Consider the following 27,337-nt stretch of genomic DNA (forward strand, 5'->3'; position numbering starts at 1 on the left):
CTCCGGGCTCCAATACTGAGGTACATATGCAGAGTAAGGGAGAAATTTGGAGCAGATGGATGTAACAAAGAATGAATGTGCAGTGAAAAATCTTCAGCAGTAAAGTTTGATTTCAGAGCAGCCTGTTTATTCTGGTAGCCGATCTAATAAAGCCGCACGGAAAACGGGCGCTCAGTTTCCTAACACGTGCCCAGCCACCTCTCCTGGACGATCGACAGATTATTTAAATGAGGGGTCGCGCTGCCGAGGAGGCGCCAGGGACATGGGGGGTTATGGATGTGCATCCAGAACGCGTGTCCAATCGTGTGTTGAGCCATGCACTACAGCCAGCACACGGTATTGCATCGGCCTGTGTGAGGGAGACAAGGGCATTGGCAGGGAGGAGGGGCATTGATAGAGACTGCTGGAGACAGGGTGGGGCATGGGAGATGAAACTAAACCCATGCCTCTCTCTCAGGCAGTCTCTCAACTACCTTGTCTTTAGCAGTCTATCAAGTCCCCAGCAGCATTCTCTCTCTCGTCTCAATCCTATCCCCTTGTTCCCAGCAGTCTCTCCCTCATACTCTACATCTCATAAATTGCCATACTGTGTCAGACTGAGGGTCCATCAAGCCCAGCATCCTGTTTCCAACAGTGGCCAATCCAGGATACAAGTACCTGGCCAATACCCAAACAGTAAATAGATCCTAGGCTACTAATACCAGTAATAAACTGTGGCTATTCTCTAAGTCAATTTGATTAATAGCAGATCTCCAATAAAATAAAAAAATGACTACTATAAGTTACATCTTTTACGATGCTTAAAACCATTACTGAATATGGAGGACTTCTACACTGTCTTACAAACATTAATATTTACTGGCCTTGATTACTGTAATGCCCTTCTTATTGGACTACCAGCAAGTACAACAAGATCTTTACAATTACATCAAAATGCGATAGTAAGGATCCTCACAGACAGTAACAAAAATTTGATCATATTACTCCTATTCTCAGATTTCTACATTGGTTGCTAGTAAAGTTCAGGGTACATTACAGAGTATTATGGTAAGCCATAAAATAATGAATACAAAAAATTTGGATTGGTAAATGCATCATTGCACCTCTATACTCTACAGCACAATTTGAGATCCGCAAATAAAGGCCTATTAAATATGTACCATCTCTTCAGACAGCACATCTAAGTGAAGTAAGAGTTAGGGCTATTTCCATCGCAGGACCTAAAGTATGGAACTCCATAGCATACAAAATACGTACACAAAAAGACCTTAAACAGTTTAAGAGAGATTTTAAAACTTGACCACTCAGGCTTGCTTATGAGAGTGATAACACAATAGGTTCCAGTGCAGATAATGCCACAAATCAGCTCCCGAAATGAACATCCTCTGCCACCCCGAGCTGGTTAAACGCTAAAAAAGTGTACTCTCTTCTAGGCTCTGAGGGATGGAGGTCCTTGGCCCTGCAGTGCTCCCGGAAAGTCCCGGCCAGGCCTGTTTGCAGAGTTTCAGGCGTAGCCCTAGCAACGGCTCCTGAACTGGCAAGAGGTGTGTTCCAGCTTTTGCCGAGAGCTGCAGAGCGTTTCTTCCCGTCCCTGCACTGTGAAAGGCAGGATTTTCTCCTTCCTAACAGCATGACTTCAGGGAGAAGCTGCTACCCCGATCAGCTCTGGAGCCAGCACCCAGCGAGAGTCCAGATCATACAGCAACCGGTGAGTGACCCTGAGCCAGGACCTTCCTGGGTGGTTACCGGGCTCCGGCTGCACTACATGCAAACAGCCCAAGCAGATCAGGCATGTTTCTGAGTGAGGTAGGGGGAATGACAGCCGGATAATCAGCAGAAAACAAAATGCACAAAAAAACAGCATCTGCTACCATTTAGCTGTAAATTCTGACCGCAAGATCTGTAAAGCTAGCAAATGTTTTTAGCACTGGTATGATACATGGAAAGCAGGAGTACAGCACAGATAGCTGAAGAGTGAGCTCACAGAATGAGCCTTTTTAAACACTTACATTGGGATTGTAATGAAAAGTGTTATTTAATCTGAAAAGTGTGCAAATATTAAAAAAATTAAATACATTAGCTGAACAACAGAGAATTTGATCAAGAGAGGAAGCAACAGAACCCAGAAACAGGAAGTCAGTATTTTCTGTCATTACCACTGCTTCTCATTTCTATAATGCTTCCAGACGTACGCAGCTCTATACTTTTACACATTAGAGATAGCCCAGTCTCATCAAGAGGGACACAACGGGACAAATAAGGCACTTCAGGACCCCTGGCCTCCTGGATGGAGAGTCAAGGAGGCCAAATCTGGCCACTCAAGCACCTCCAGAACACTGTGAACACATCTTTAACAGAAGGTCACCTAGCAGACTGAAAAAAAGCAATAGTGAGAGTCAGGGATAGATGGGCGGATTAAAACATAGGCACCCTCCACACACCCACACACACTCCAGAAATCATCAGAGGTGTGGGGGGAGTCTCCCACCCCAGCCTCCCCGGAAAATCAGAGTATGTGGTGTTGGGAGGTCCCCCCTTGACCCCTGAAAACATCAGATGGTGCGGGGAGAGGTCTTTTTTTCACCCCTTCAGAAGTGGTTGAACGCTGTGGGGACCCCTGGCTAGATCTTTCCCTCTCCTTTCACCGCTAGCCATAGCCCCGCCCCCTGTCTCCTCGCAGGCTTCCTGTTACCAGGGAAACCCATAGGAGGGGGTGGGGGTCTGCAAGGTTAAGCCCTTGCAGATGAAGGCAGCAGGCTCGTGTGGTGGCGGTGTTGTTGGAAATGCTCTGGCGCCGGAGGCAGTTGCCTAATACCTACTTTGCCTAGGCCTAAATCTGAAGTCAGGTAGACCAACCCTAAAGAAACTCAACCTAGATTCAAACTAAGCTGCACAGTTTCTGTCCGGACTCAGACCTACCAATTCTAGGTAAGATCATCCAAAACAATGTACTAGTAAAGTTTTTCCGAGTTCCTACGGATGAGAAAGGCCCTGAATCCATGTCAGCCAGGCCTTGAGCCACATTTCTGCATGGAGACTGTACTAACGAGTCTACCTGACAAAATATGACTGCCTGGGTCATGGGCAGACAACCTTGCTCCTTGACCTCTCGACAACATCAACTATGACGTCCTAATCACCGGCTTAAAAGATCTAGGATCTAAGCAGGCCCTGCACTAGTCTGGCTCAATGCCTTTCTCCAGAATTGCTCCCAAACTGCTTCACTAGGGCCAGCATCCTCCCACCCTCACTCTCTCCCCTGTGCAGTTCCACAGGGATCCATTCAATATATATGCGTGGCTGCCCTGAGGTACCAGGATCTTGCCTTGCAGATACAGCGGGCTGGCATCAGCTTTAGGCAATGAATAGAACAATATCATTTTTTTAAATATCATGATACCACATGAGCAGAGTTGTACAAGAAGTAATTGTCTAGTCAAAACTGGACGTTTTGGGGTCTATATTCGGACACAGTCCAGATTATTTATTTAGATTTTTATATTTTGCTTTTCAGCACTTCAAAGTGGATTACATTCAGGTACTGCAGTTATTTCTCTGTACCCAGAAGGCTCACAATCTAAGTTTGTACCTGAGGCAACAGAGGATAAAGTGACTCACCCAAGGTCACAAGGAGTGACAGTGGGACTTGACCCCTGGTCTTTCTGGTTTGTGGCCCACTGCTCCAACCACTAGATTACTCCTCAGAAGTCTGAATATGTTGGTTTGTATCAGAAGTCACATCTACCAGAGACAAAATAGATTTTTTGAGGGAAACCAAAGCAGTCCAAACAGATTCTAGTGGAATAACTGCAGGTTTGCTCAAAGAAACTCTGTAAACAGTGCTCACCCGATCTGCATCTCGAGCGGTAAGGCCTGAAGCATCTTCGCCCTCTATCAAAAACATCAAGGTCAGAAGTAAGGGACTTTGATGTGCAGCTCCTTCCAGCGCTGACTCGCCTAACTTTCCCCATTGGAGACAAACCTGCAGTAGCCTCTGACTCCCCGGTCCCTCGAAATCAAGAGCCAAGGGCTCCCTGACGCGCCAAAGATATCATCAAATGGGAGGGAAGGGGGGAAGGAGTTTTCGGCGCTCATCCTTCAGCAGTGAAGCCACATATCCAGTGGCCATCACTGCAACGGACCCAGCTCCCGGAGCAGACTGCAAAGCTGGGGAAATCTCCCCGATTTTAGTTTTTCTTTTAGTATGAGGTATGTTAAACAGAGGAAAAAGGAATTGCGGCAGCAGCAGCAGAGCCTCTCAGGAAAGTGCCATCTTGGATCCCCCTGCAAAACGCTTCTAAGCTGAAATTGTGCAGCCTTTCTGAATAAAATAATTCTCATTCCATTCTATAACACTTGGTGGACTATAATTGACTGGATACACCTTATCTATGTTTAAATCTTTTGTATTGAGTTACAACAAATATCAAAGCAATACAGAAGCAAAGCACCTCCCTTCTCTTCCTGACCCCCAGTGATAGACTTTATTCATTTGTTAATATTCGGATTTTGGTGTATTACTTGCGAAGAAGGAACACTTCTGCAAACTTTCCCCATTTTTAGTTGCCGGCGGGTTGAGCTCCACTGGCGACCCCCGCAGCCTCTCCTGCTGCCGCCGCCACCCCATGCAAATGTAGGTGTGCCGCCCCGGTCGCACCGGGCCTGGTCATTGCTTGACAATAGGAAATGCTTGACAATAGGAAGCAGACTGTTCAGGTTAAAAGCCATAACTCTACCCGGCGCAATTTGTCGATTGGGGTTTCCATAAGGTTGTGCCCTATCTTTGGTTTTTTTTTTAAATTTGTATCTTGCCCCTTTATGTTCACTTCTGCAATCATTGGGAATGCTAGACTTCCTATATGCGGATGAGAACAGCTATATATATTCTCAGTGAAGTGGTGTCATGAAATGGTTATGTCTCAATGGGCTGGTTCTAAATGCCCTGAAAACTAGACTTCTTTGGGTAGGAAGACATCCCTGTACATAAAGTTCGAAGGGGTGGACATGTTAATAGATTCAGAACTTGGGCCTGGATTTTCTAAGTTCGCAGAGCTTAGAAAATCCGGTGGTAACAGGGGTGGGGGCGGGCCTGCAAAATCCAGCAGCGATCACACCACCACAGTGCTATTACTGCCGGCTTTCGCAAACCAATAGCACCACCGTGAAAGGTGGTGCTGTTGGCCGCATTACTGACGGCGATAAGGCTCCTTACCTTTTCGCCGTCAGCGATGACTTCGTGGCGTCCGCCCCAGTGCCGCCCCGACTCCTCCCCTTCCGGTGCGGACGCCGCCCAGAACCCGCCCCGATCTAGGTATCGCACGTGAAAAGGGACTTTTCGTGTGCGATACCTTTGGAAAATGACCCCCTTAGTGTGAAACCTTATTTAAGATACTGTATCATGCAAAAATAGCATTTTTAAAGTAAAAAATGCTTAGACCTTGAAGTACTTACTACCGACTGATTGTCATCAGTCTCTTGTCGTTGGCCATCTTGACTATTGTAGCACACTTTGTAAAGGCTTGCCTGATAAATTCATACACATGTTGCAGCTGACACAACATTCTGCAGCACATCTAGTATTGGGTTTAAAGAAGTCTGACCATATTACACCAGCGATGATTGCATTACATTGGTTGCCTGTAAACTATAGGTTGAGATTCCGATTACTTGTGATTATTTTCAGATTGTTTCATGAAGAAACCTTTTGTGTTCTTCAAGGAAAATTAAATAGGTATGTGTCATCATGTACCTTGAACTCTATTGAACAGCATTTATTATGTGTTCCCTATTAAAGATTGTATAGACTCCAACAAACAAAAGTCCGAACATTTCCTTATGTAGCTCCTGTTTGTTGGAACACATTGCCATTATAGCTGCATACAGTCAGATATTAAAAGCTTTAGGAAGGGTATAAAGGCACTGCTTTTTAGGCAAGCTTTTGGAATGAAGCATTGTAAAAAAGTTTATTGTTATTGATTTTATTTTATATGTTTTATGTTGTTGTTTCTATGCTTTATGGATTTGTTTTGTAAACTGCACTGTACTCAAAATTTGTTGGAAGTTTGTGGTATGCAAGTTTTTAAATAAATAAACAACTTTTCTACTGTCCACTATCCAGCTGCTAAAACCCCTAGCAACAAGCTTACACGGTCTTCTTATATATAGTAATATTCAGGTTATCAAGGCCCTGGCTAGTAGGGCCTTTTCCTCTCTGGCCGCTTCCCCCAAAGAGACTTTGCTCTCTCTGAAAAGGTTCTCCACCTGGATCCATCAATTTGCATTACTTCTTCCAAATGTCAGTTTTATAACCCTGACTGGCTTTAGGTTATGTCTCCCTAGGACTACAATTCCCAGCTACCCTTTGTTCTCTGCCCCCCCCCCCCCCCACACACACACACACACATACACACTTCTTTCTTAAAGCAGCATTATTTTTTTATTTCTCTTTCACTTCCTCCTTGTCTGTTTCCTTTACAGTGCCATCTGGCTGGCTAACTCATCCACATCTCTGATCTGTTTCTGAATGGGCTGAATTCTAGCTCCATTGCACTGCTTTAAGTTCATTTCTTTTGTCTGAGAGGGTGATGTCCCTATTGCTTTCTAGATACCCCAACAGCCAACGACAATATTCCAGCAGATTCCAGGAGTGATAGCCCCACTGGCTCATCCAATCAGGGCGGGGCATGCCAAAGAAGGTGAGATTGTTTGAATCTGGCAACAGAATGTAGAGAGTGATGGTACATGGAGGTCTGTTTCATGATCCCTACAGACCAGAGGTTGCCAACTCCGGTCCTCAAGAGCCACAAACAGTTCTGGTTTTCAGGATATTCACAATGAATATGCATGAGAAAAATTTGCATGCACTGCCTCCATTGTAAGCAAATATATCTCAAGCATATTCATTGTGGATATGCTAAAAACCTGACCTCTTTGTGGTTCTTGAGGTCTGGAGTTGACCACCCCTGCTATAAACACCTTAGATAATCACAGTTAGCAACTAAATGTAGGCTTCCACTTGGTGTCACCGTACCTGGGAACCCTCTGAATCTGACCTGGAGACTCTAGGTTTAGAGCCCTTCCTCAGGGTCTCCAGGAGAGCTTCTGGGATCTCCGGATGGGAAGAAAGGGGCAAGCAAGAGAAGGGTTTGTAATGTGGGGGGAGTGAGAGAAGGCAGCCAGAGGAGACAGCAAGAGTTGGGGAAGAGAGGGCAAGGGTGTAGGTGTGGGGGGAAGAGAGAGATGAGGAAAGAAGAAGACAGTAACAAGGAGAGAGAGTTGAATTAGGGGACAATGAGAGTAAGGGGAAGATGGGGAGTGGGGAGGAGAAAGAGAAGGGGGTGAAAGTGAGGCCCAGACATGGCAGGAGATGAAGAAGGAGAGGATCCTGATTTGGGGGAGGAATCCAGGGTGATAAAGTAGAAGGCAGGAATGGAGGAGAGAGTGCAGGAGGGAGAAGAGTGAAAGCAAAGCAGGTAGGATGAATAGGAAGGGGAGAGAGAAGGAAGCGAGTGTAGTAAAGAATCTGCCGCTGAAAGAAAGAGATAAAGAAGAAAAAGCTAAAAGGAAGAGGCAATGAGTCCTGCGTTCTTTTTCTGTGAATTGTACAATTGTTATTCTAGTTGTATGATATCGGTAATGGTTCAATAAAAATTCAATTACGAAAAAAAAAAAGAAAAGCAAGGGACCAGAGACAGAACACAAAGAAAGAAAGAGAGCTAAGGAAAAAGAATGAGAAAAAGAGGCATAGAATCAGAAAATAAAGCCAGAGACACCAAAGGTTGGAAACTATTTTCTTATCTGATAGAGAATATTATAAATTAAGAAAAAGTAGTTCCCTGGGAGGGAGCAGGGATGTGCAGCCACCTCCCCCCCACTGATGTCAGGGTGAGCAGAGCTGCAAAGCTCCCAGCTGTCGCCATGTCAGGGGGACTGAGACCCCCATCTCCCCCAGCCTGGCCTGCAAATCAGACGCAGGTCACCGGCACGGCAGCTCTGCCACTGCACTGCCGGCTCAGCCCAAAATCATTCTTTTCCATCCTAGCTGAATGCTTCCCTGATGTAAACGAGCTCCTGAAGGTGGATACGCAGGCCCACAGCTGAGCGTAAAGGCCGCTGTCCTCATTGCCTCTGTCTGTCTGCTGGGGTCTCCAACTAACATCCCGATCGTTACTCTGTCAATACAGTGCGTCATTCCTGCATCAGTTCTGGTCTGGGCAAAGGGTTGCTTTTTCCCAACAAGCTGATTCAGTGCTGGCTTTGCCCCATCGCATGCATTTCAGTTGGAGCCAGCTGGTAATCCGAGCTGAGGGTTACAGACATGGCTTCCTCACCGTCTTCACCAGATTGTGTATCAATCCCACCTCACTGAGAGGAAGACCCTGCCCCTCACCTTCTAATTGGCTCGTTCTCCTCCAAAGACTACAACGGCATCACCCACAACATTATTCTATTAACAGAGCTGGAGGAGTAGCTTAGTGGTTAGCGCAGTGGGGCTGAGAGCCAAGGTTCGCTCAAGCAGCGAAGGCGCATGCGCGCACGCCGTAACCTCGGACGTCCATCCGGGCGCTCAGGTCACGGCGTACGCTCATGCGCCTTCGCTGCTTGAGTGCCCAAATTGGACGTGCGTTCATGCACCTTCGCCGGCGGGGCTGCTGGAAGCCGCTTTCGCCGCTGGCTGCCCCCGGGAGGCAGGGGAGCAGCGGTGGGCGCCTCGGGAGGAGGGGAGAGAGGACTGGGGCTACTGGAAGCATGCAGTAAGTTTACTTTTGTTACAATTTCTATTTGCTTTAATAACACGTTGAGTCGATTTTCGCCCTGCGCCTTGCTTCAGGAGGGGGGGGAGAGAGAGGACTGGCAATCCCCGATGCCAGAGCGTAGGAGAACCAGGCCCGAGCGTAGGAGAACCAGGCCATACCCTGTTACTCGCTTGCTCCAACCCACCCACTTATTTGACCGGAGCCTGCCTATTGCTGTCACATCCCTCTAACGCCAGGGTCAGGGTAGGCAGTAAATTAGCAGGTTAAAGACGCGGCAAAACAGTTGGTTAAAAAGGCGATAATCGGGCCGCACGTTACTGTATGGGAGGGAATAGCTAATCCGATCGTTTACATATCATATACATGCCGCGGGCGGAAAGGGATACGCGTCGATTTAAAGAAGCGGTAAAGATTGGTAAAAACGGATAGTGAATCGCGAGTTAGACTTACACGGCCAAATTGTGGGTAGAAAGCGGGTTAGAAACAGGGTAACCGCGGCCGCGCTTTACTGTATCGGCCTGTTAGAAAGGCAAGTAAATAAATTCAAATGTGTGATGAGGCCCAGTCCCTGGTGGGGAGACAGACCTTGACTGCCTTTTTGACGGCCCCCTCCTGTTGCATTTTGGTCCCGTGGTGCTGATTTAAACCTGGAAAAAGCCAGACTGGAGGTAACACAAAGAGTACTGTGGTGTAAGTTCAAATACCAGGACCAGCGCAAAGTGTCTTTCCAGAGCCTGGGAGGGGACTCTCTGCTGCTCGCAGACACAGTTTGAGTTTTGGCTGCCGGTAGGAAAGACCTTTTTCTGTTTTGCTGGTTTCCTGGCCCTGTCAAGCACGGGAGAGATTTTTCTGATAAATGTCTCATCTTACTTTTGGAAGGACTGCTCCCTCGGCACATTACTTTCACATAGCCCAGCGGGCCGCTGCTCCCTCCCGCCACGCTCTCTCTCATTAGTGGCTCAGTGGGCGCATTCACCCGCAGAGAGGACAGAATGCCAGGGGCCATTCTACCATGCTAAGAACCACACAAAGACAGAGAAAGCAATCAGACACAATAGCAGGCGCAGCATTCTGCGTCAAAGAATCCATCAAGCCAAAGTCAGATGTGTAGGGGCGAGAGTTAAGATAGATCCAGATAGCAGGCTGGTAAGCAAACCAGCAAATATGGGAGAAGCTCAGGAAGCTGTTAGTTAGGCAAAGAACTGGCCAACAACACAGAGGGCAGTGGACAAAGGGAGTCCACTCTGCTGAACGTAAAAGGGGGAGAGCATTGCTGAAACCTGCTCACACAGGTGTAGATTCTGTGCATGCTGCTACCTGCAGAGTTAGCATCAACAACCAAAGGAAAAACCCCCACACGTTCCCCCCCCCCCCCCAAAAAAAAAAAACCCAAATCCTACCCTCGGAGATTACACACACATTGTCAGGTTGAGCAGCATTCAGAGCCCCGACTTCCGTGACCACTGGGTATACCTGCTTGCCCAGAGATTAGCTGACAGGGAAGAAGAAAATGAACTATTTTTTTTTCTCAATTAATATTCTCTTCCAGCAGCAGGGCCCAGGAAAGCACTGGGTACTCTCTTGGGCACTACATGGTTTGATCCATGCAGTGCCCCATAGAACTCGCAGGGAGTTAAAACTCAGCTAAGCCCTCTTTCCTGCCACAGGCTGGGGGGGGGAGGGGGGGTAGAAATGGACTGGGTGGTTAGGAGGACCAGAGGAGCAGGAGCAGGAGAGGAGGAGAGATTAGGGTCATGGAGGTCAGGAAGAGAAGGACCAGAACCCGGATAGGAGGACCAGAGTAAGAAGGGGGGAGAGATCTACTTTATGGGATCTGCCAGGTACTTGAGATCTGGACTGGCCGTTGTCAGAGAGAGGATGCTGGGCTCAATGGACCTGGGTCTGACCCAGCGTGGCAATTCTTAACCTCTTATGAGGAAGACAGAGGAGCAGAAGTGGAAGGACTGGAGCCATCACAGGTACGGGAAGGAAAGATGAAGGAGAGAGGGAAGAGGAGTGGGAAGGGAAGGGAAGGGAAGGACCATCTGTGCTTTTGTCTAGAGCACTGACCCGCTAGGGAAATTTCCTGGTGTCCTAGTGCAGTCGGTCTTAACTTGGCAGCACTGATTGGATGAAGCTGGCTGGGGATGGGGAGGACAAGGGACAGAAATGGGGGATGAAAGGCAACCGGGGGACAGTGGTGAGAAACCAGGGACAGTTATGTACTGCTACTACTACAGTTTATTATTTCTAACGCGCTACTACAGATACGCGTAGAAGAGACAGTCCCTGCTCCCTGGAGCTTACATCTTTAAAAATGGCGCGGGCCATCCAGTGCTCCTACCATGTGATAGGGGCCGGCCAATGGCACGGATACCCTGTCACATGGTAAGGGCAAAGGGCCATCGGCGCCATTTTGATTAGTGGCAGCCGACGGCCTGGGAGCGGGAGATTGCTCCCGGGATCCCCACTGGACCACCAGGTACCTGTTAAAAGTTTTTGGGGGGGTTGGGAGGGTGGGGGAAGCTAAAGGATTAGTTTTAAAGGGTCGGGTGGGTTTAGGGGTTATTTTTGTGTGCCGTTTTTCCCACCCTCCCCAAAACGATATGAGAACCCCCACGAACAATATCGTGGGGTTTTCCTATCATTTTGGGGGAGCCCCCGATTTCTGACGATTTTGAAAATATCAACGATATTTTCAATCGTCCAAAGCCCGATTCACATCCCTAATCTTTAATGCACACCCACACACACATATATATAAGTATGGAGCACTGCATTCATTGCACCTTGCTGTGTAACACAGATATACATTCTCTGTTTAACAGATTTGATTGATTTGATGATGATCCAAAATGCACAGATGTATCAGCTGATTATGAACAACATGACCATGTCCACGCTGTCTTCTTTTGGCTACGCCCCGGCGCTGCCTGCCTCCCAGGTATGTATCTCCTGTGCCGGGTACCACAGCAGAACTGATAATGGCATAGCACATGGAGGGGCTTAGAACATAAGATGGGTCAGACCAAAAGTCCATCAAGCCTGGCATCCTTGTCCAAATCCCTTTTAAACCCCGCTAGGCTAATCGCCTTGACTACATCCTCCGGCAACAAATTCTACAGCTCGATGGTGCACTGAGTGAAAATGTACGTTCTTCAGTTTGTTTTAAATCTGCTGTTAGTTTCATGAAGTGTCCCCTAGTCCTAACACTATTTAAAAGGGTAAATAACTGTCCCCCTAATTACCTGTTCCACCCACTCATGATTCTATAAACCTCTGTCATGGCCCCTCTCAGCCATCTCTTCTCCAAGCTGAAGAGCCCTAACCTACGTAGCTGCTCATCACAGGAGAGATGTTCCATCCCCTTTATCATTTTAGTTGCCCTCTTCTGCACCTTTTCTAGTTCTGCTCTGTCTTTTTTGAGATGGGTGACCAGAACTGCACATTGTGTGTTTGCACCATGGATCCATACAGAGGCATTACGATATTTCTTGCCTTATTCTCCATTCCTTTTTGGATCATTCCTAACATTTTATTTGCTTTTTTGACCGCTGCCACATACTGAGCTGTGGATTTCAATGTATTGTCCCCAAGGACTCGAATGATCTTTTCCTGGCTAACCTCTAGATGGCTGGATATATTCAGTGGCGCAGCTGCACTGCTGAATATCCCAGTTAAGTTAGCCAGATATGTTTAATTGGCTAACTATCTTAGCTGGATAGTGGCTGAGTATCTACCATACCTACGTGTATTTATTCCATACCTACATAAATTTACCAGCAAATACACCCAGAGAAAAGGTTACCTCTCTGTGCCTTGGATCCTGGAGGTTTATCCTCCCCCTCATAATGTAGAATCCGCTCCCCAGGTATGTTTACATTTTGACACTGTGTACAGGGACTTAGCCCCAGGACTGAGTGTGATCGTTGCCTTCACAGATAAAACCAGAAGAGGGGACTACTCATATTTGCCTGCTCTTTATTTAAATCCATCTAGGCTGCTTCAGCCTTGCCCTTTACCACAACTTGTCTATCAGGATATTCTAACTTCCCTGGTTTGCCAGTATCCTTTTGAAGTTGCCTCATGCCTAACCATGCAATCCTGAGCGGCTGCCAGCTTTCTACTGATCTGGTTTAAAAGCTTTGTATCTTTTTAAGTTAGTGCCAGCAGCCTGCTTCCACCCTGGTTAAGGTGGAGCCTATCTTGTTAGAATAGGCTCTGCTTCCCTCAAAATGGCCGCCAGTTCCTAACAAAGCTTAAAGCCCTCTTCCCTAAAGCATCCATGTCATCCACACATTGAGATTCTGGAGCTCTGCCTGTCTCTGAGTGGAATGGGGAGCTTCTGGTTTTCAATTTCCTATTTAAAAGCATAAACTTGGCTTCCAGAACCTCCCTCCTGCACCTTCCTCCTGTGTTCCACGGCAGACGGATCCTTCCCAGCACTCCCTCAGATCCTATCTAGGTGATGCGCGAGGTCCACTACCTTCGCGCCAGCAGGCAAATTACCAAGCAATTCTCATGCCCTCCAACCACCCACCCATCTGCATTCCTAATAATTGATTGCTGGCTACAGTGGTAATCCTACCCCTTCCCTCCTGGGCACGGGCCCCTGGAGACCTGTCCTCAGTGCGAGAGAAAAGCTTGTGTACAGCAGGTCCTGAAACTCTTGGACAGGAAGGGGGCAGGGCCTGGACCCCCACTATTCGCAGGTGATTCCCTATAGAAATGTGCACAGGTGCATGCAGGGTCCTTGGTAACAGTCAAATGGAAAGAAGATGCAGGAACCTGGGAACAAGCTGCACGGGAAGGAAACAGGGACTGGGTAGGAGGAGTCCCTGATGAGTCTTGGATAGGAAGGAGTAACAGGCCAGGAACGCAGTCTCCCTCATGTGAGCTGGAGGAAAAGCAGTTAAGAGGCGAGGTCTGATTATTCCCTGATGAGAACTGCAGAGTGGTCGTGAGCTGGGCGAGCAGTTACGGAAAAGCCGTGCAGAAGGAGGTAACAGAAAGAATTCCAGCTTTGAAAAATAAGACTTTTTTTTTTGTTTGTTTGTTTCATAACTGGTATGAATGTATTTCCCAAGAATTTCTGTGCAAGGCTTGCTCAGTCTTGGCCAGCTTGAGAACGGTGGGGGACCAGGTTTCTGGGTGCCGGGCTGTGCCATGGATTAACACAAATGTTTTCCTGACCGCACAGGCAAACATCGTCCCATTACACATAGAGGAGGAAGAGCCAGCTCTCATTTATCACCATCACTATGACCCCTACCCCAGCGGCTACCCGGCAGTTTCCTCTTGGCCACAGCAGCCACAGATGATGGTGCCACCTAAAGAACCCTTTGTACGCCACCTGGGCCTGGATGAACCAATGTCTTCCTCTAGGCACCACAGGGATAGGTGAGTATCAGATAATAAGAGTATGAATCTATCCTCCAGATAACCCGTGGGATCAGTAAGCATCTTCTCTCTATGTATAAGAGACTTAGGAGCAGTGCTCCTGGTTTCCTGTGGCAGAATTTTCAAAATTCTTTGGTAAACCTGTACAATTTTGCATAAAGATACACATTTCACTATGCAAATAATCAGGGGTTTTTTTTTAAATTGGAAACCTTGCATATGGTTTTAAAGCAATATTTAAACTATACAAAATTTACCAAGATCAAAAATCAACTATTTATCAAGCAAAGACTTGTACAAATTGCAGACTTTTAACTGTGAAATATCACTTTTGGTTTGCACTGAAATACAATGCAACCATGCTTTTTATATCTTTGTTTTTCCGAGTATATGTGCTTCTGCATGCTGAACCTGCCCTCAGTCTCCGTAGTCTGTCATGCTGGTAATTGCACAGAAAGATACGTGAGCACATATGTTGGGCACATGGCAACAGACACCAAAAGGGGAGTTGAATTAGTACAAGTTTGAAACTTATTAGCAGTCCTGTCAATCACCATAATTTCTATGAAATGAAATGAATGCCCTCTCTGCTAGCTGTGAAACACCAGCAGTTCCAGACTTCCAAAGCACAACCAGGTCTGTGTGGCTGGAGTCTGGCTGGCCACATATGCAGGTGCAAGAAGCAGTTCTTCTAAAGGGACATCATGCCATCCACAAATGATATCATATTTAGTTCGAGTTATTTATTTATTTGTTGGGCTTTTATGTACCGTTGTTTAGACTAGCCGTCACAGCAGTTTACAAACATTTCAAACATATACAAGTTCCAGTAAAATATATCAAAACAAAAGATAAAATGTAATCATAAAACACTAAAATAAAACCATAAAAAGCATAATACAAATCTATGGTCTTAAATACAATTAATAAATCAATTAAAAATGTACAAATAAAATTAAGTAGTCTATAAAAAACTGTGGTAAATAAAATTAACTGGTAGCAAGAATTAACCAATGCCTGCTTTGTAAGCCTGCTCAAATAGCCAGGTTTTGAGCGCTTTTTTAAACAGCTTAAGTTCAACTTGCAATCTTAAATCCACTGGTAGAGCATTTCATAATTTCGGTCCCGCAAGTGATATCGCTCTCTCTCTCTAACTGAAGTGAGTCTAGCTGTAGTGACAGAAGGGATCGAAAGTAACCCTTTATTAGCAGATCTTAAATTTCGCTGCGGAGATATCTTTGATGGATTAAACATTCGGACTGCTTTCTTCATGCACTCCAACTTCACCCCTCCCCCCCTTCAGGATGGAAGGGGGTGAGGGGACAACAAGGGAGGAGGAACTGGATTAGAGAACAGAGTGCCTCTTCTCTTTTGCCATCTGTCTGCTCCAGGCTCAGCCTCACCCCCTTCTCCCCCTTTTCCCTGCAGGCTGCCTGCCAGGAGAGGGGCTAGAGCAGCAAACAGGGCCAGCTGAAGCTGAAGTCAGGTACTCTGTAGCTTTCTTCAGATGATTGAATTAGGTGGTGGGGGAGCTTTAGGTTTATTGATTGTTTGACAGATGGTAAATTATGCAGCAACAGGCTAATTATGCTGTTTCTCCAGCAGCCACAGAATCATTGGAGCCTGGGGGAAAAGCTTGAGGGACTGGTGGCATCTATCTGTCAGTGCTGTTTCCATGGTGGCTAAGAGAGGGCACTCTCAGCATTGTCACATGTCCACTTGCAAAGTAACTGTGGTTCCAGGAAGCGCAGCCATGTGACCAGAGGGAGGCAGCAGGGAGAGCAGGCTGGAAGAGGATACTTACAGATTGCAAAGCAGGAATGATGGCAGCTTATTATAGTCCATGAAATATGAACCAAAATAAATCTCCAAAAATCAGAGAGTTGGAGGATAGAACATTTAAAAATGTGTTCTTGTTGCCTTATGTATCGCTTCTCAATTGGGGGTCACCTTCCCAGACCCAGAGAGAACTGGATTTATTCAACCAGGATGGAAAAAAAGAGATTCTGGGTCCCATGGAATAGAGGCAGGAACTCCTGCAAGGCCAAACTAGGCAGACGTTATAATAAAAAATAAAACAATGTCCATGCAAAGGTTAGTGCTCCAAATATAAAAACGTTTACTTGTAAAAATAACCAGTTCAGCAGATACAAAGCAAAAGGAGTTCACAGCAAAACAGTAGAAAATCCAGATTCAGAAATAGACAGGCCAAAATTCCTCCAAACTTATCTTTCAAATTCTAGATCTTATAGTTCATAAGAATCTTTCTCAAGCTCTCTGTTGTCTCTCTCGTCCTTGTTCCCAGTACTCACACTCAAAGTTGATCCACAAGAATCTTCCCCTTGTTTCTGGATGACGGATACTCCAGGATTCACTTCTGGAACATCCCAAGAAAGGGGTCTCTTCCCTTTTAAGGAGACTTCAGAAGACTGGCGAGGCAGGCCAGGAACACACTTTCTGGTTGTTCCTCCCTTTCTCCCAGCTCCTTATACTTCATTGCTTCTCAACTCAACATATACCAGTTCTTCAACAGCTGGAACTTGCAGCCAACTTCACAACTCCAAACTTCCACCCTGAGTCTCATGCGGGGGGTATATTTTATACTCTGTTATTTGTCTCATCCCCTTTGGGAAAAGAACCACCTTGTTACCCTAGTAAAGTACATAACCCCCATGAACTCCCTATGAACTTCCTTGTAGCAGAAAATGCTTAGTGTTAACAAATACATCCACCCTCTGAACACCTAGTGAGTCTTCCACTGCTGGAGGCTTCTCCCTGTTGAGACAGAAACATCCCAATGCTGTTCTAATACACCTCTAGTGGTGAAGCAGGGGCCACACTTAGAAAACTGAAGTCTTGTCATTTGTACTTTTGAGAGCCTGAAAATGCTTCTTGACTCTGGATGCAACAACATTTTTTAAATATTCCAGAGTCAAAACTGTAACCAAGCAACCCCTCACCGCCCCCCCCCCCCCTTCCCGGTTGAACATAAGGTGGCCTGATTTTGAAAGCCATTTACATACTGGTTTTATATGCGTAAAAGGTTGTTCTAAAATAGCCTGGGGCTCTGTGTGTATAACCCGATTTTGTGTATACTTTTACACAAGCTGGTGGAAGACCTTCTGAGCAGGAGTGAAGCTGGAACTTTTAAAAAGCACGTAGGTAAGTTATGCACAAGTAACACCCTCCAAAGAGCACGTGTAACTTTGTGTGAGCTAATCTGCGCGTGTCCCAGGCCAAAGGTATGCACCAAATGCACACAGCTAGAGAATTATTCTCAAGGAGTGCCATGCTGGGTCAGACCAATGATCTGTCGAGCCTAGGATCCTGTCTCAGCAGTAGCCAGTCCAGATCACATGACAGTACCCAGCAGATCCGTACAGGAGAGTCCATTGCATGTTGCTTGCTCAGTGAAGTAAAACATGGAGACACCCAGCAGATCTGTACAGGAGAGTCCATTGCATGTTGCTTGCTCCATGAAGTAAAACATGGAGTCACCCAGCAGATCCGTACAGGAGAGTCCATTTCATGTTGCTTGCTCTGTGAAGTAAAACATGGAGACCCCTCAGTCTATCTGGCTGGGAATAGACCTGTCCTCTACAAACTTGTCCAAACCTTTTTTTAAACTCTGCTAAACTACTAGCCTTCACCACCTTCTCTAGCAACAAATTCCATAGCTTGATTGTGCATTGACTGAACAAATACTTTTTAAATTTTGATTTAAATCTGCCACATTCATGGACTGTCCTCTTGTTTGGTTTATGGTTCATTAAAATTTATATACAGCAAACATCATAAATTTCATAGCAAATTTCATTACAAATAAAATGTACAAATTTCATTGCAAATAAAATGTACATGATCAAAGTAAAATGACAGCCGCACACATATTACAGCATAAAATAAATGAACAAACCTCTGTACCAAATAGGCTTTCTTAAATAAGATACAGTAAATAACCATTCCCTATTAACCTTGTTCCACAGCAAACACTGTTTCACAGATGGGGCTTTACGCACAAAACACCCAAAATTTGGGAGAGGCGGGTTCTGTGTTTTTGCACATGAAACCCCATTTGTTTTTCACCGGTTTTCGACTTTGCAGGTGGTTAAACGTTGTGCATAGTTTGCTAGGAGCAAAAGTTTACTCCAACTCAAAATGAATGAGCTGCTTCAAAGCAGCTCGTTAACTCTGAATTCAGCAAAAACCCATGCATGAATTTTCCCATGGATGGATTTTCCCCAAAAGATAACTCCACCTCATACGAAATGGCTGAACACGCGTGGGAAATCCCAAAGCTTAATATTCAGCCTCCTAATTTTATAAACCTCTATCGTATCAGTTGTATAAACCTCAGTCACCTCTTGTCTCCAAGTTAAAGAGCCCTAATCTGTTTAGCCTTTTTCATAAGGAGCCATTCCATCCTCTTAATCTTTTCTGTTGTCCTCTTCTCTGAATTTTGTCTAGTTCTATTCTATTCTTCTTTTTAGAGATGCAGCAAAAAGAACTTCACAAAATACTCTAAAATGTAGTTGCATCGTGGATCGATTCAAAGGCAGAACTGAGTTTCGTTTTCTCTTCTTTTCTGAATGTTTGATTCTTTGGCTGCTGCCGTACACTGAGCGAAGGGTTACAGTGTATTGTTCACAGTGCATCCAAAATCCTTTTGCTGGAACCTGGCATCGCGTACCTGTAGTCGGGATTATTTTTCCCCATGTGCATCACTTTGCGCTTGCCCACATTATATTTCATCTGCGATTTAGATGCCCTGTCTCTCAGTCTCACACACTCCTTCTGCACTTCCTCAGTCTGCTTGTGTTTTAACTAATTTGAATATTTTTGTGGCACCCGCAGCTTTGAACACCCTGCCCATTGCTACTGCTTCCAGATCATTAACGAATATGTCACAGGGCACAAAGAGCATTTCTGTCAGCGTTAAATGATGCCTTTTGCTTCCACAGAAGAGCCGTGCCACCTCCTCCCCCTCCCAGCGCCACAGGGACAGTGGGGGCTGACATCCCACCGGCCTCAGGTACTGATTACCCAATGCTGATTTTGTTGTGGGTACAAGATAATTGCTGCGGTCACTGCGTTAGATGTCCCATGACTTGCTTTGGGGGACTTTGCTCATCTAGTAAGGGCTCACTGTCACAGGAACCTCACCTGTACTGTATATCTATAACCACTAGATGAAACTATGGTATAGCAATTTGCAACAAATTAATTTCAGTGTTAATAAGGGAGCCACTTCATTGCAGCACGTGAGATGAAACATGAAGACAGAGACACTAGGACAGACACAGTGACAGAGACAGACAGAGGGAGATAAGGTGAGGAGTAGGGGAATGAGGAGGCCCCCTTACCTGCCACGTTATTCTCACTTTACCTCCTGAGTCAAGGTCCCCATCTCATTTCAGTCACCTTTGGTGGTTACCATCAGCTGCCTTCCCCTACTTCATAACACAGAGCACTACCTGTAGCACTATCGAGAAGAGCTGCATGCATGGAGCCGTGTGCGCGCACCTTGCATACAATCAGCTGCCAGTCCTTCCTCCCCTGCCGACACTATATATGCTCTTCTTAGACCTCTGGACCCTAGAACGGCTCCTGCAGGATTAGGAAGTGAGGAGGTGCCCTGATCAGAAACCCTCTATGGGAGACCTGCATGCAAAATGGATCAGGGCCTTTTCTCCTCAACGCTTCTGCCTTGCTGCCTTGGGAAGGCTGCACTCACTTCTCCTCCACTAGCCTGTGCTCAGCCAAGTCTGTCTTACAGGCTGCAATGATACAATTAATTAGCAGCCAGGTTTGGCAGGCTACAAGTACAGTAACTAGAAGTCCAAGCAGAAATGCAGGCACTCGCGTAGCCTGGTCTGTCTGGCAAGCTGCGCAGGGGACCCAGGAAGCCAGACATTCAAGCAACAGCCAGGTTGATATTGGTAGCTGTTTAGATTATTAACATTGTTCGCTGTTCCATTTATTATTTTGTTACGCCTATTAACGCTGTTTGATGTTACATTTAACATCAAACAGGAGTGGACTGAGACCACTCCTACATTTCAAAGACTTCCGATTAGTGCTACAAGCAATCATTCTCACGAAAATAGATTACTGCAACTCACTTCTACTGGGTCTCCCTGCCAACGCCATAAAACCGCTACAGATGCTGCAGAACGCTGCAGCATCTACTGGGTCTCCCTGCCAACGCCATCTACTGGGTCTCCCTGCCAACGCCATCTACTGGGTCTCCCTGCCAACGCCATAAAACCGCTACAGATGCTGCAGAACGCTGCAGCGAGGATCTTAACCAAGTCCAACAAAAGAGACCACATCTCACCCATCTTAAAAAGCCTACACTGGCTTCCCGTCAAATTCAGAATACTATTCAAAGTGCTCTCACTAACCCACAAGGCAATACACAACCTGGCACCACTTGAGCTCACATTCCCTCTCCAACTCCCCACATCTTCCAGACCAGTGAGACAAGCCTACAAAAACAACCTTCAAATTCCACCGATGAAGTCAGCATTAAGTAAAAGAGCTTTCTCCACAGCTGGGCCTAAACTCTGGAACTCTCTCCCATCAGAGCTCAGATCACTGCAATGCTCCACTACATTTAAAAAAAGACTCAAGACTTGGTTATTCAACCAAGCTTTCCCATAACATCAACCTGCGAAATATCCCTGCCAATATCCCCTCAGTGGTAACACGCTAGAGAACTATATAGATCTTCTCTAGAAATCACATGATCTTTGGCAGTCTATTATCTTTGGCAGACTATTATCTTTGGCAGTCTATCATTAAAACCCAGCCTCTAGCCTATATTAGGCACCGCTCATGTTAATTATGTTATTACCCCCATATATCTTAATCCAAGTTAATTCGACCTGTTCATTGTAAGACATTTACTTGTCATTGTTGTTATTGTTTAAAATGTAAACCGAATTGATCAATAATTTTGTTATTGGAAAGTCGGTATAGAAAAATGCTAAATAAATAAATAAAATTTATTACTATTTAATATTTACATTCTATTGTTCAGACGCCTTGTTTAATGTAACGCCTTAGCCGCGACTGTTTTGTTATAATGGAAACCAATATGATTTGATATTTGTATCAAGAATGTCGGTATATAAAAATTCTAAATAAATAAAATAAATAAATAATTACAAAGCCTTGAGCTTAGACATGGGAAGGTAGAAGTGCTGAGTGAGGAGTAAGTGGGAGATTTGTATGCTCATCTGCCTGAGATGATAGTACAGATAAGGAAGATGTCAAAAACTGTACTGGATATATCCCAGCTGCCAGTGGTCACACTGGCAGCTGGGATATATCCTTACCAGTGTGGACAGGAATAACAGGGCAGACTGAATGGACCTGATTGCTCTTTTCTACCATCATCTATGATGTTACTATTATAAATACTAATAATCATTGATCTCTGACTGTTCAGGGCTGGGTGGGTACACTGATGATGCTTTATAAATAATTAAGCTAAACCACTTTCTCTCTCTTTTCAGCATACTATGATGTGGCCGACGGAAGTATATGACTCCAGCTCTCTCAGATAATTAAATGTTTTGTCCACTGCAATGTCGTGTTACCTGTATACATGTTTGGAGGATATCTGGAAGAGGCCTTGCAAGTACTTTGCAGTGACTGTCCCAGTGATGTATCACAGATGCAAGGCTTGACCAGTTCAGGCCAGAATTTAGGCATAGGCAACTGCCTAGGGTGCCAGATTTCGAAGGTGCTAAAAATATCCAGGCCAGAGAGAAGCCCGCCTCTGCGTGCTGTAGGGTCATGTGCTGGCACAGCTTCAAAGGGGCGCTGCCGTGGCACTCTGCCAATGGGTGCCAAAACCTTAAATCCAGCCTTGGCTTGGGTGGAGCATGCAGAGCTCGATTCCCCCATTGTTCTCCTGCCTCCGTTTCACTCGTGACATTAATGGGGATGACTGCTGGCGGAGACCAGATGCGGCATTTGTCCTCTGCTTATGTGCATAGTGAAGGTTTCTATAAAACGAGGACTCTCCTCTAAATGCATTTCAAGGAAATCTGTGCCCTGAGTCTTCTTGACGAACCTGCATTGGCTCAAAATTCTATTGCTTATATTGTCAGGACTGATATCCTTTACTCAGCTCCTCCCTCCCCCCCCCCCCCCAAACCTGTGGGAGCAGCCTAGTTTGGAACAGAATCACAAATGACATCACTTAGAGTGATATCTGATTGGTTCATATTGTGAGTGTTTGTGATGTCAGTTGTGACATAATACCCAAGGGCAGTCTGTGTCTGCTGTATGTGAGGGAGCAGGGAACGGTAATCTGCTGCCTGATTTCTAACATGAGGGATACCCAGGGCTGCAGGGGAGCTGCCAGGAGGCAATTAAATATTATGACTGAAGATGACAAATTTGAGATGTGGTTTGGCTATTACTATATGTCCTCCATACTTTTCTTTTAATACAAATAGTTTTGGGGCTGAAAAGATGTGTCCCTTCTCCCCATCCTACTAAATTTATCTGAGAATTACTTTCCATATATCCCTATAACCTTTAATGCTATTAGACAATTATCTTATAAATAACAAAGTCCAAATCAGCCAGGAAACCTCTAATAATCCAAGAATCAAATCCTGCTGTGTGTGTATGGGTCCACAATATGTTTTTCTCCAAGTGACCTCATATAACGTGCCCAAAGAGCTACGAGGCTCACAAGGCTATGAGAAGCGTCAGGCCTTTTTAATCATTGGTCACTGAGAAGTTTGTAACAAGTGCTCCCAATGGAAGCTATGCGTTATTTGAAGGATACTTCAACTGATGAAGTTATCAATAAAGACACTTATCTTGTTAAGTATGTTGAAATGCCCTCCAGTCCAAGTTTGCTGGTAGTGGCTGAAATGCCCTCCAGTCCAAGTTTGCTGGTAATGGCAGAAGAATGCAGTCCACTCGAAGGTAAAGGACCAGTCTAGATGGAGTGAGTCCGACGATATCCAATTATCAACATCAATGTGTGTGTGTGTGTGTGTGCACGCGTGCGCAAATTTATATCTATACACACATGCACGCACGTGCATCCACACACAATTTTAGTATTTGCAACTCGTAAGGATACACCTCTCTGCCTCCTGCAGAGTTCTGTTGCCAATCCCGCACACTCTGTAATTTGTCAATGACTTTTCTTGACTTCTGTGCATGTTACAATCAGATGAAATGCACATTTCAGATAATCTTCTGCGTGCAGCTGTAGGGGACATTTTTCAAACAGAGCTCAAGTGGAGCGGAAAAGCAAAAGCACCGCATAAAATCTCCAGGTGTCTTGAGAAAAGCAAATGCTCATTAGGGGTTGGAGAGCTCATAGATTCAGTTTAACCAAGCCGCGGGCTTCTGCCAAAAATGCAACTCTGGTCATGGCTTCCTGGGCCTATTTCAGGTTCCTCGGTATCAGTCCGTTTATGATTAATCAAATCCATCCGTCTGCACTGATGATCAATTAAGAACCAGATGTTTTCCCAGTGGCTCAGCCATGCTGTGTGGGAGATCTACAAGCGATTCCTAGACCCAGCTCCTGCTGCATGGGCTGGCTGGGGGATGCTGCGGTGGCAAGGGGAGGAGGAAATCCAAGTCGTGGCTCCACAGCGACCCTGAGTGACTATAAACACAACGATACTGGGCTGCAGAGGGATCTGGCGTCCATGCTTCTCAGCCAGAAGACTGTCACTGGGCTAAAGTGAAGGAGGAAGAAGAAGATTACAAATGGGGAAACCCCCCCGCCCCATTGCTATAAAGAAAGGCTCGAGGTGTTGTAGCCCCAGTAAGTAGCCTTGTTCCCACTGAGCTGGAAATCTAGAAGAGCACGAGGAGGCTACCAGCTACCGGAAATATATATCTACATAATTTATTTCACACGGCGGCCTCAGAGATCCATATTATGAGACTTTTATATCATAAATAAATATATTCATCAAGCTTGAAGCCAGAAGCCTGCAATAATGACCATAGGAGTCTGTAATTTTGGAAACAGCATCTGTCTAAAAAAATGGGTACATCCTTTCTTATGGTTTTTTTTTACACGGAGCTTGTGACTGATTCTAGCACTGTAAAGTGAAAACCGGGCTTCCCACATCACTGCAGAATGACGGCTCGATATGCGGAGCTGCAGTGGTGTCAGCACAGGACAGCGGCTCCGTATATGCAGCAGTGTCACTGCAGGATGGCAGCTTCATATATGGCGCTGTGGTGATGTCACCTTAGGAGTGCAGTAATATCGCTGCAGAAAGCAGGCTGGGTATAGACCTGCCACATATGGCACTGACATGAGATCACACTGCAGAAAAGGCAGCTTCATATATGACACTGTAATGATGTCACAGTTGGAGGCTGGCTCCATATATGGTATTGGGAAGTTACTGCAGCGCGGCGGCTTCATATATGGCCCTGTGGTGATGTCACTGCAGGAAGGCAGCTTCATATATGACACTGTAATGATGTCACAGTTGGAGGCTGGCTCCATATATGGTATTGGGAAGTTACTGCAGCGCGGCGGCTTCATATATGGCCCTGTGGTGGCCATTGCTGACACTGAGTGTGTGTGAAGTTAACCTCAGAAATGAGGTTCCTATTTTCACAGCCTCACAATGTGAAACACTAAAATGAAGAGCTGTTTTGGGTTTGTTTGGTTTTTTTTACTTAGAAGCTCTTACCAAAACTGCAGCTGCCTATAGTAAGTGATGAGAAGGTTAACTTACAATAATCGCCTTTTGTAAAACTAATTTGCAGCAGCCATCTATTAAGCTTGGTACGACTGGTGACATCCGTCAGCGGTGCAGAATAATGTGTTTTATGAGGCAGAGTTTCATCACAGCCATGGTTTTGCATTTGGGCTTAACTTAGTGTAAAAAGAGAATTTTGTTTACAACACACATGACTAAACTCTGGCTATGAGTCTCAAATGAAGCTCTTTCCCACAGACTGCATTTTTATTACACGCTATCGCTGGAACTGGAAACAGAGACGTAATTGTTACGTGCATATCACATCGATTATGCTGATCATATACAGAACAACAAGAGTCTCTTGGTCTTTCATGTGAGAAAAACTCGGATTGAGAACATCATAAAAAGAGCTACAGGGTGAAGAAATGCATTGCAGAGGATAAATAAAATCTGCATTGCTATCTGAGCACCTGAACAGCAGCAGTGGTTCCCAAATCCTGTCTTCGAGAACCCCCTCAGACTGTCTGTGATGAATATCCATGAGATATAGTGTTATTTTTATTCAGGCAAAGAACTGAGTTAATTTGCATCGTTCGGTAGCCCTGAAAACCAGGGGCCGCCTCGCGGAACTGAGAGAAATCCGTCTTCTCTCACGAAAGCAGGGGGGTTTTAAGTCCCATCCTCGTGATCCCTTCCCCTGCCCCTGAGTCAGGTATGATTTTCAGGGAAACTAACACATGCAAATAAGTCTGAGTCTTGGCCCAGGTGTATGCAAATGTCTTACATGCAAATTCGTTGTGGATATCCTGGGAACTCAGATCTGCTGGAAGGGGCCTCCAGGACCGGTTTGGGAATCACTGGAGGGAGTCTGAGATTCTGGAGGATTTTTTTTTTTTTCCCCCATCTGCAAATGCTGAAAATTGAAAGGGATGCCATCAGGCTTGGTAAAAAAATGAATCATAAAATCGCTACCATTCATTTCTAGTCACGCTGCAGGCAGTGACATTAGGGTCAAACTCCAAACAATTCTGCAGAAGAAAAAGGCTAACACCAGAGGCAGGGGGATACGGTGGTTCCCACTGGTGAGGCCCTTTCACTTTGCCCTGGCCCCACAAGACGCTCACTAGCTGGTGGCAGCAGCAGCAGCCGTGTCTCCCCCCACCCTGGCTCATCAGCAAACCTGGAGGAGAGATTTCTCAAAGCAGGTCCCCAGCCAGATAATGAGGAGGGCATGTGTGGCTCGAGAGGAAAGTAATGCGCATTAGATGGCATTTTAAATAAATAAATAAAATAAAGTTTTAATTCAATACATTTTCAAATCTGTGCATGTTGTTTGCCACTAAGAACCTAATCACGCAAAAAAACAGGTGCAAGAGTACGCGGCTCCTTTCGTACCTGGAACGATTTAGAAAGGGGACGTGCACATGTACTTTCCTCTGAGAAATGGTGCCAAGCCCATGAGCAAAAGGTTCCTGCTGCCTTTGGGTTGGGGAGGCGGGGGAGGAGGCTCCATGCAGCATTTTCTGCTGCGTACGACAGCGGCAAACATTGCCAGAGATGCGTCGGGTTGGTCCCACCAACGAGATCAAGGTGATGAAGACTGCCCGATACCGTGCCTGCCTATGTGCAGCACTGGAGGCCTCTTTCTGATCCCTGCTAGAAATATCGGCCTCCGCATAATCCATTGTATCCCCATCTCCTTCCTTACTCCTCCTCTTCTCCATTCCATCTTCTTTTCAAACTTTCTTGTTCTTTCCCCTCTCCCCTCTCCCTTCCTCCTTTTCCCCTTCCTATCCTTGTTCTTTCTCTCCATCTTCTCACCCTTGTTTTTTTGTGGTTTTCATTTTTGCTTTCTAGCTCCACAGCTTCTGTCACCGCCCTCAGGTACATGTGTGGCTACTAAGGTAGAACAAAAAGAAGATAGATCCAAAGTCCTTAAAATTCTTTATTGTAGTGAAGACAAGGTGCCCAATTATTGGGCACCTTGTCTTCACTGCTATACAGAATTTTAAGGACTTTGGATTAGAGATGTGAATCGGAACCGGAATCGGTTCTGATTCCGGTTCCAATTCACATCGTGATTTTTTTTCATCCGGCCAGATCAGGTTTTTTTTATCGGCTACGCCCAAGCCGATAAACAAAAAACCCACCCCGACCTTTTAAAACTAATCCCTTAGCTTCCCCCACCCCCCCAAAACCTTTTACATGTACCTGGTGGTCCAGTGGGGGTCCCGGGAGCGATCTCCCGTTCTCGGGCCGTCGGCTGCCACTAATAAAAATGGCGCCGATGGCCCTTTGCCCTTACCATGTGACAGGGTATCCATGCCATTGGCCGGCCCCTGTCACATGGTAGGAGCACTGGATGGCCCGCGCCATTTTTAAAGATGGCTCCCGGGACACCCACTGGACCACCAGGTACCTGTGAAAAGTTTTGGGGGGGGGGTCGGTAGGGTGGGGGAAGCTAAGGGA

General features: G+C 45.8%; 1 protein-coding gene across 1 annotated transcript; it reads left to right on the forward strand.

Moving 5' to 3' along the window:
• The first annotated feature begins 1,434 nt into the window (after positions 1-1,434).
• PRR29 (proline rich 29) lies at positions 1,435-26,365 on the forward strand. Its single transcript, XM_029573660.1, has 6 exons — positions 1,435-1,708; positions 6,605-6,695; positions 11,585-11,700; positions 13,957-14,156; positions 19,118-19,188; positions 21,677-26,365. The coding sequence occupies exons 1-6, from the start codon at positions 1,631-1,633 to the stop codon at positions 21,706-21,708; spliced, it is 588 nt and encodes a 195-aa protein (XP_029429520.1). The 5' UTR covers positions 1,435-1,630; the 3' UTR covers positions 21,709-26,365.
• Positions 26,366-27,337: the final 972 nt, after the last annotated feature.

The sequence above is a fragment of the Rhinatrema bivittatum genome, chromosome 12 (assembly GCF_901001135.1).
Source record: "Rhinatrema bivittatum chromosome 12, aRhiBiv1.1, whole genome shotgun sequence".
NCBI lineage: Eukaryota > Metazoa > Chordata > Amphibia > Gymnophiona > Rhinatrematidae > Rhinatrema > Rhinatrema bivittatum.

Excerpts from the sequence above, each read along its gene's own strand:
- PRR29 (XM_029573660.1), top strand. The coding sequence starts at position 1,631 with ATGACTTCAGGGAGAAGCTGCTACCCCGATCAGCTCTGGAGCCAGCAC. Across the intron at positions 1,709-6,604 it reads TCCAGATCATACAGCAACCG|ATACCCCAACAGCCAACGAC; the intron begins GTGAGTGACCCT and ends ATTGCTTTCTAG. Across the intron at positions 19,189-21,676 it reads TGACATCCCACCGGCCTCAG|CATACTATGATGTGGCCGAC; the intron begins GTACTGATTACC and ends CTCTCTTTTCAG.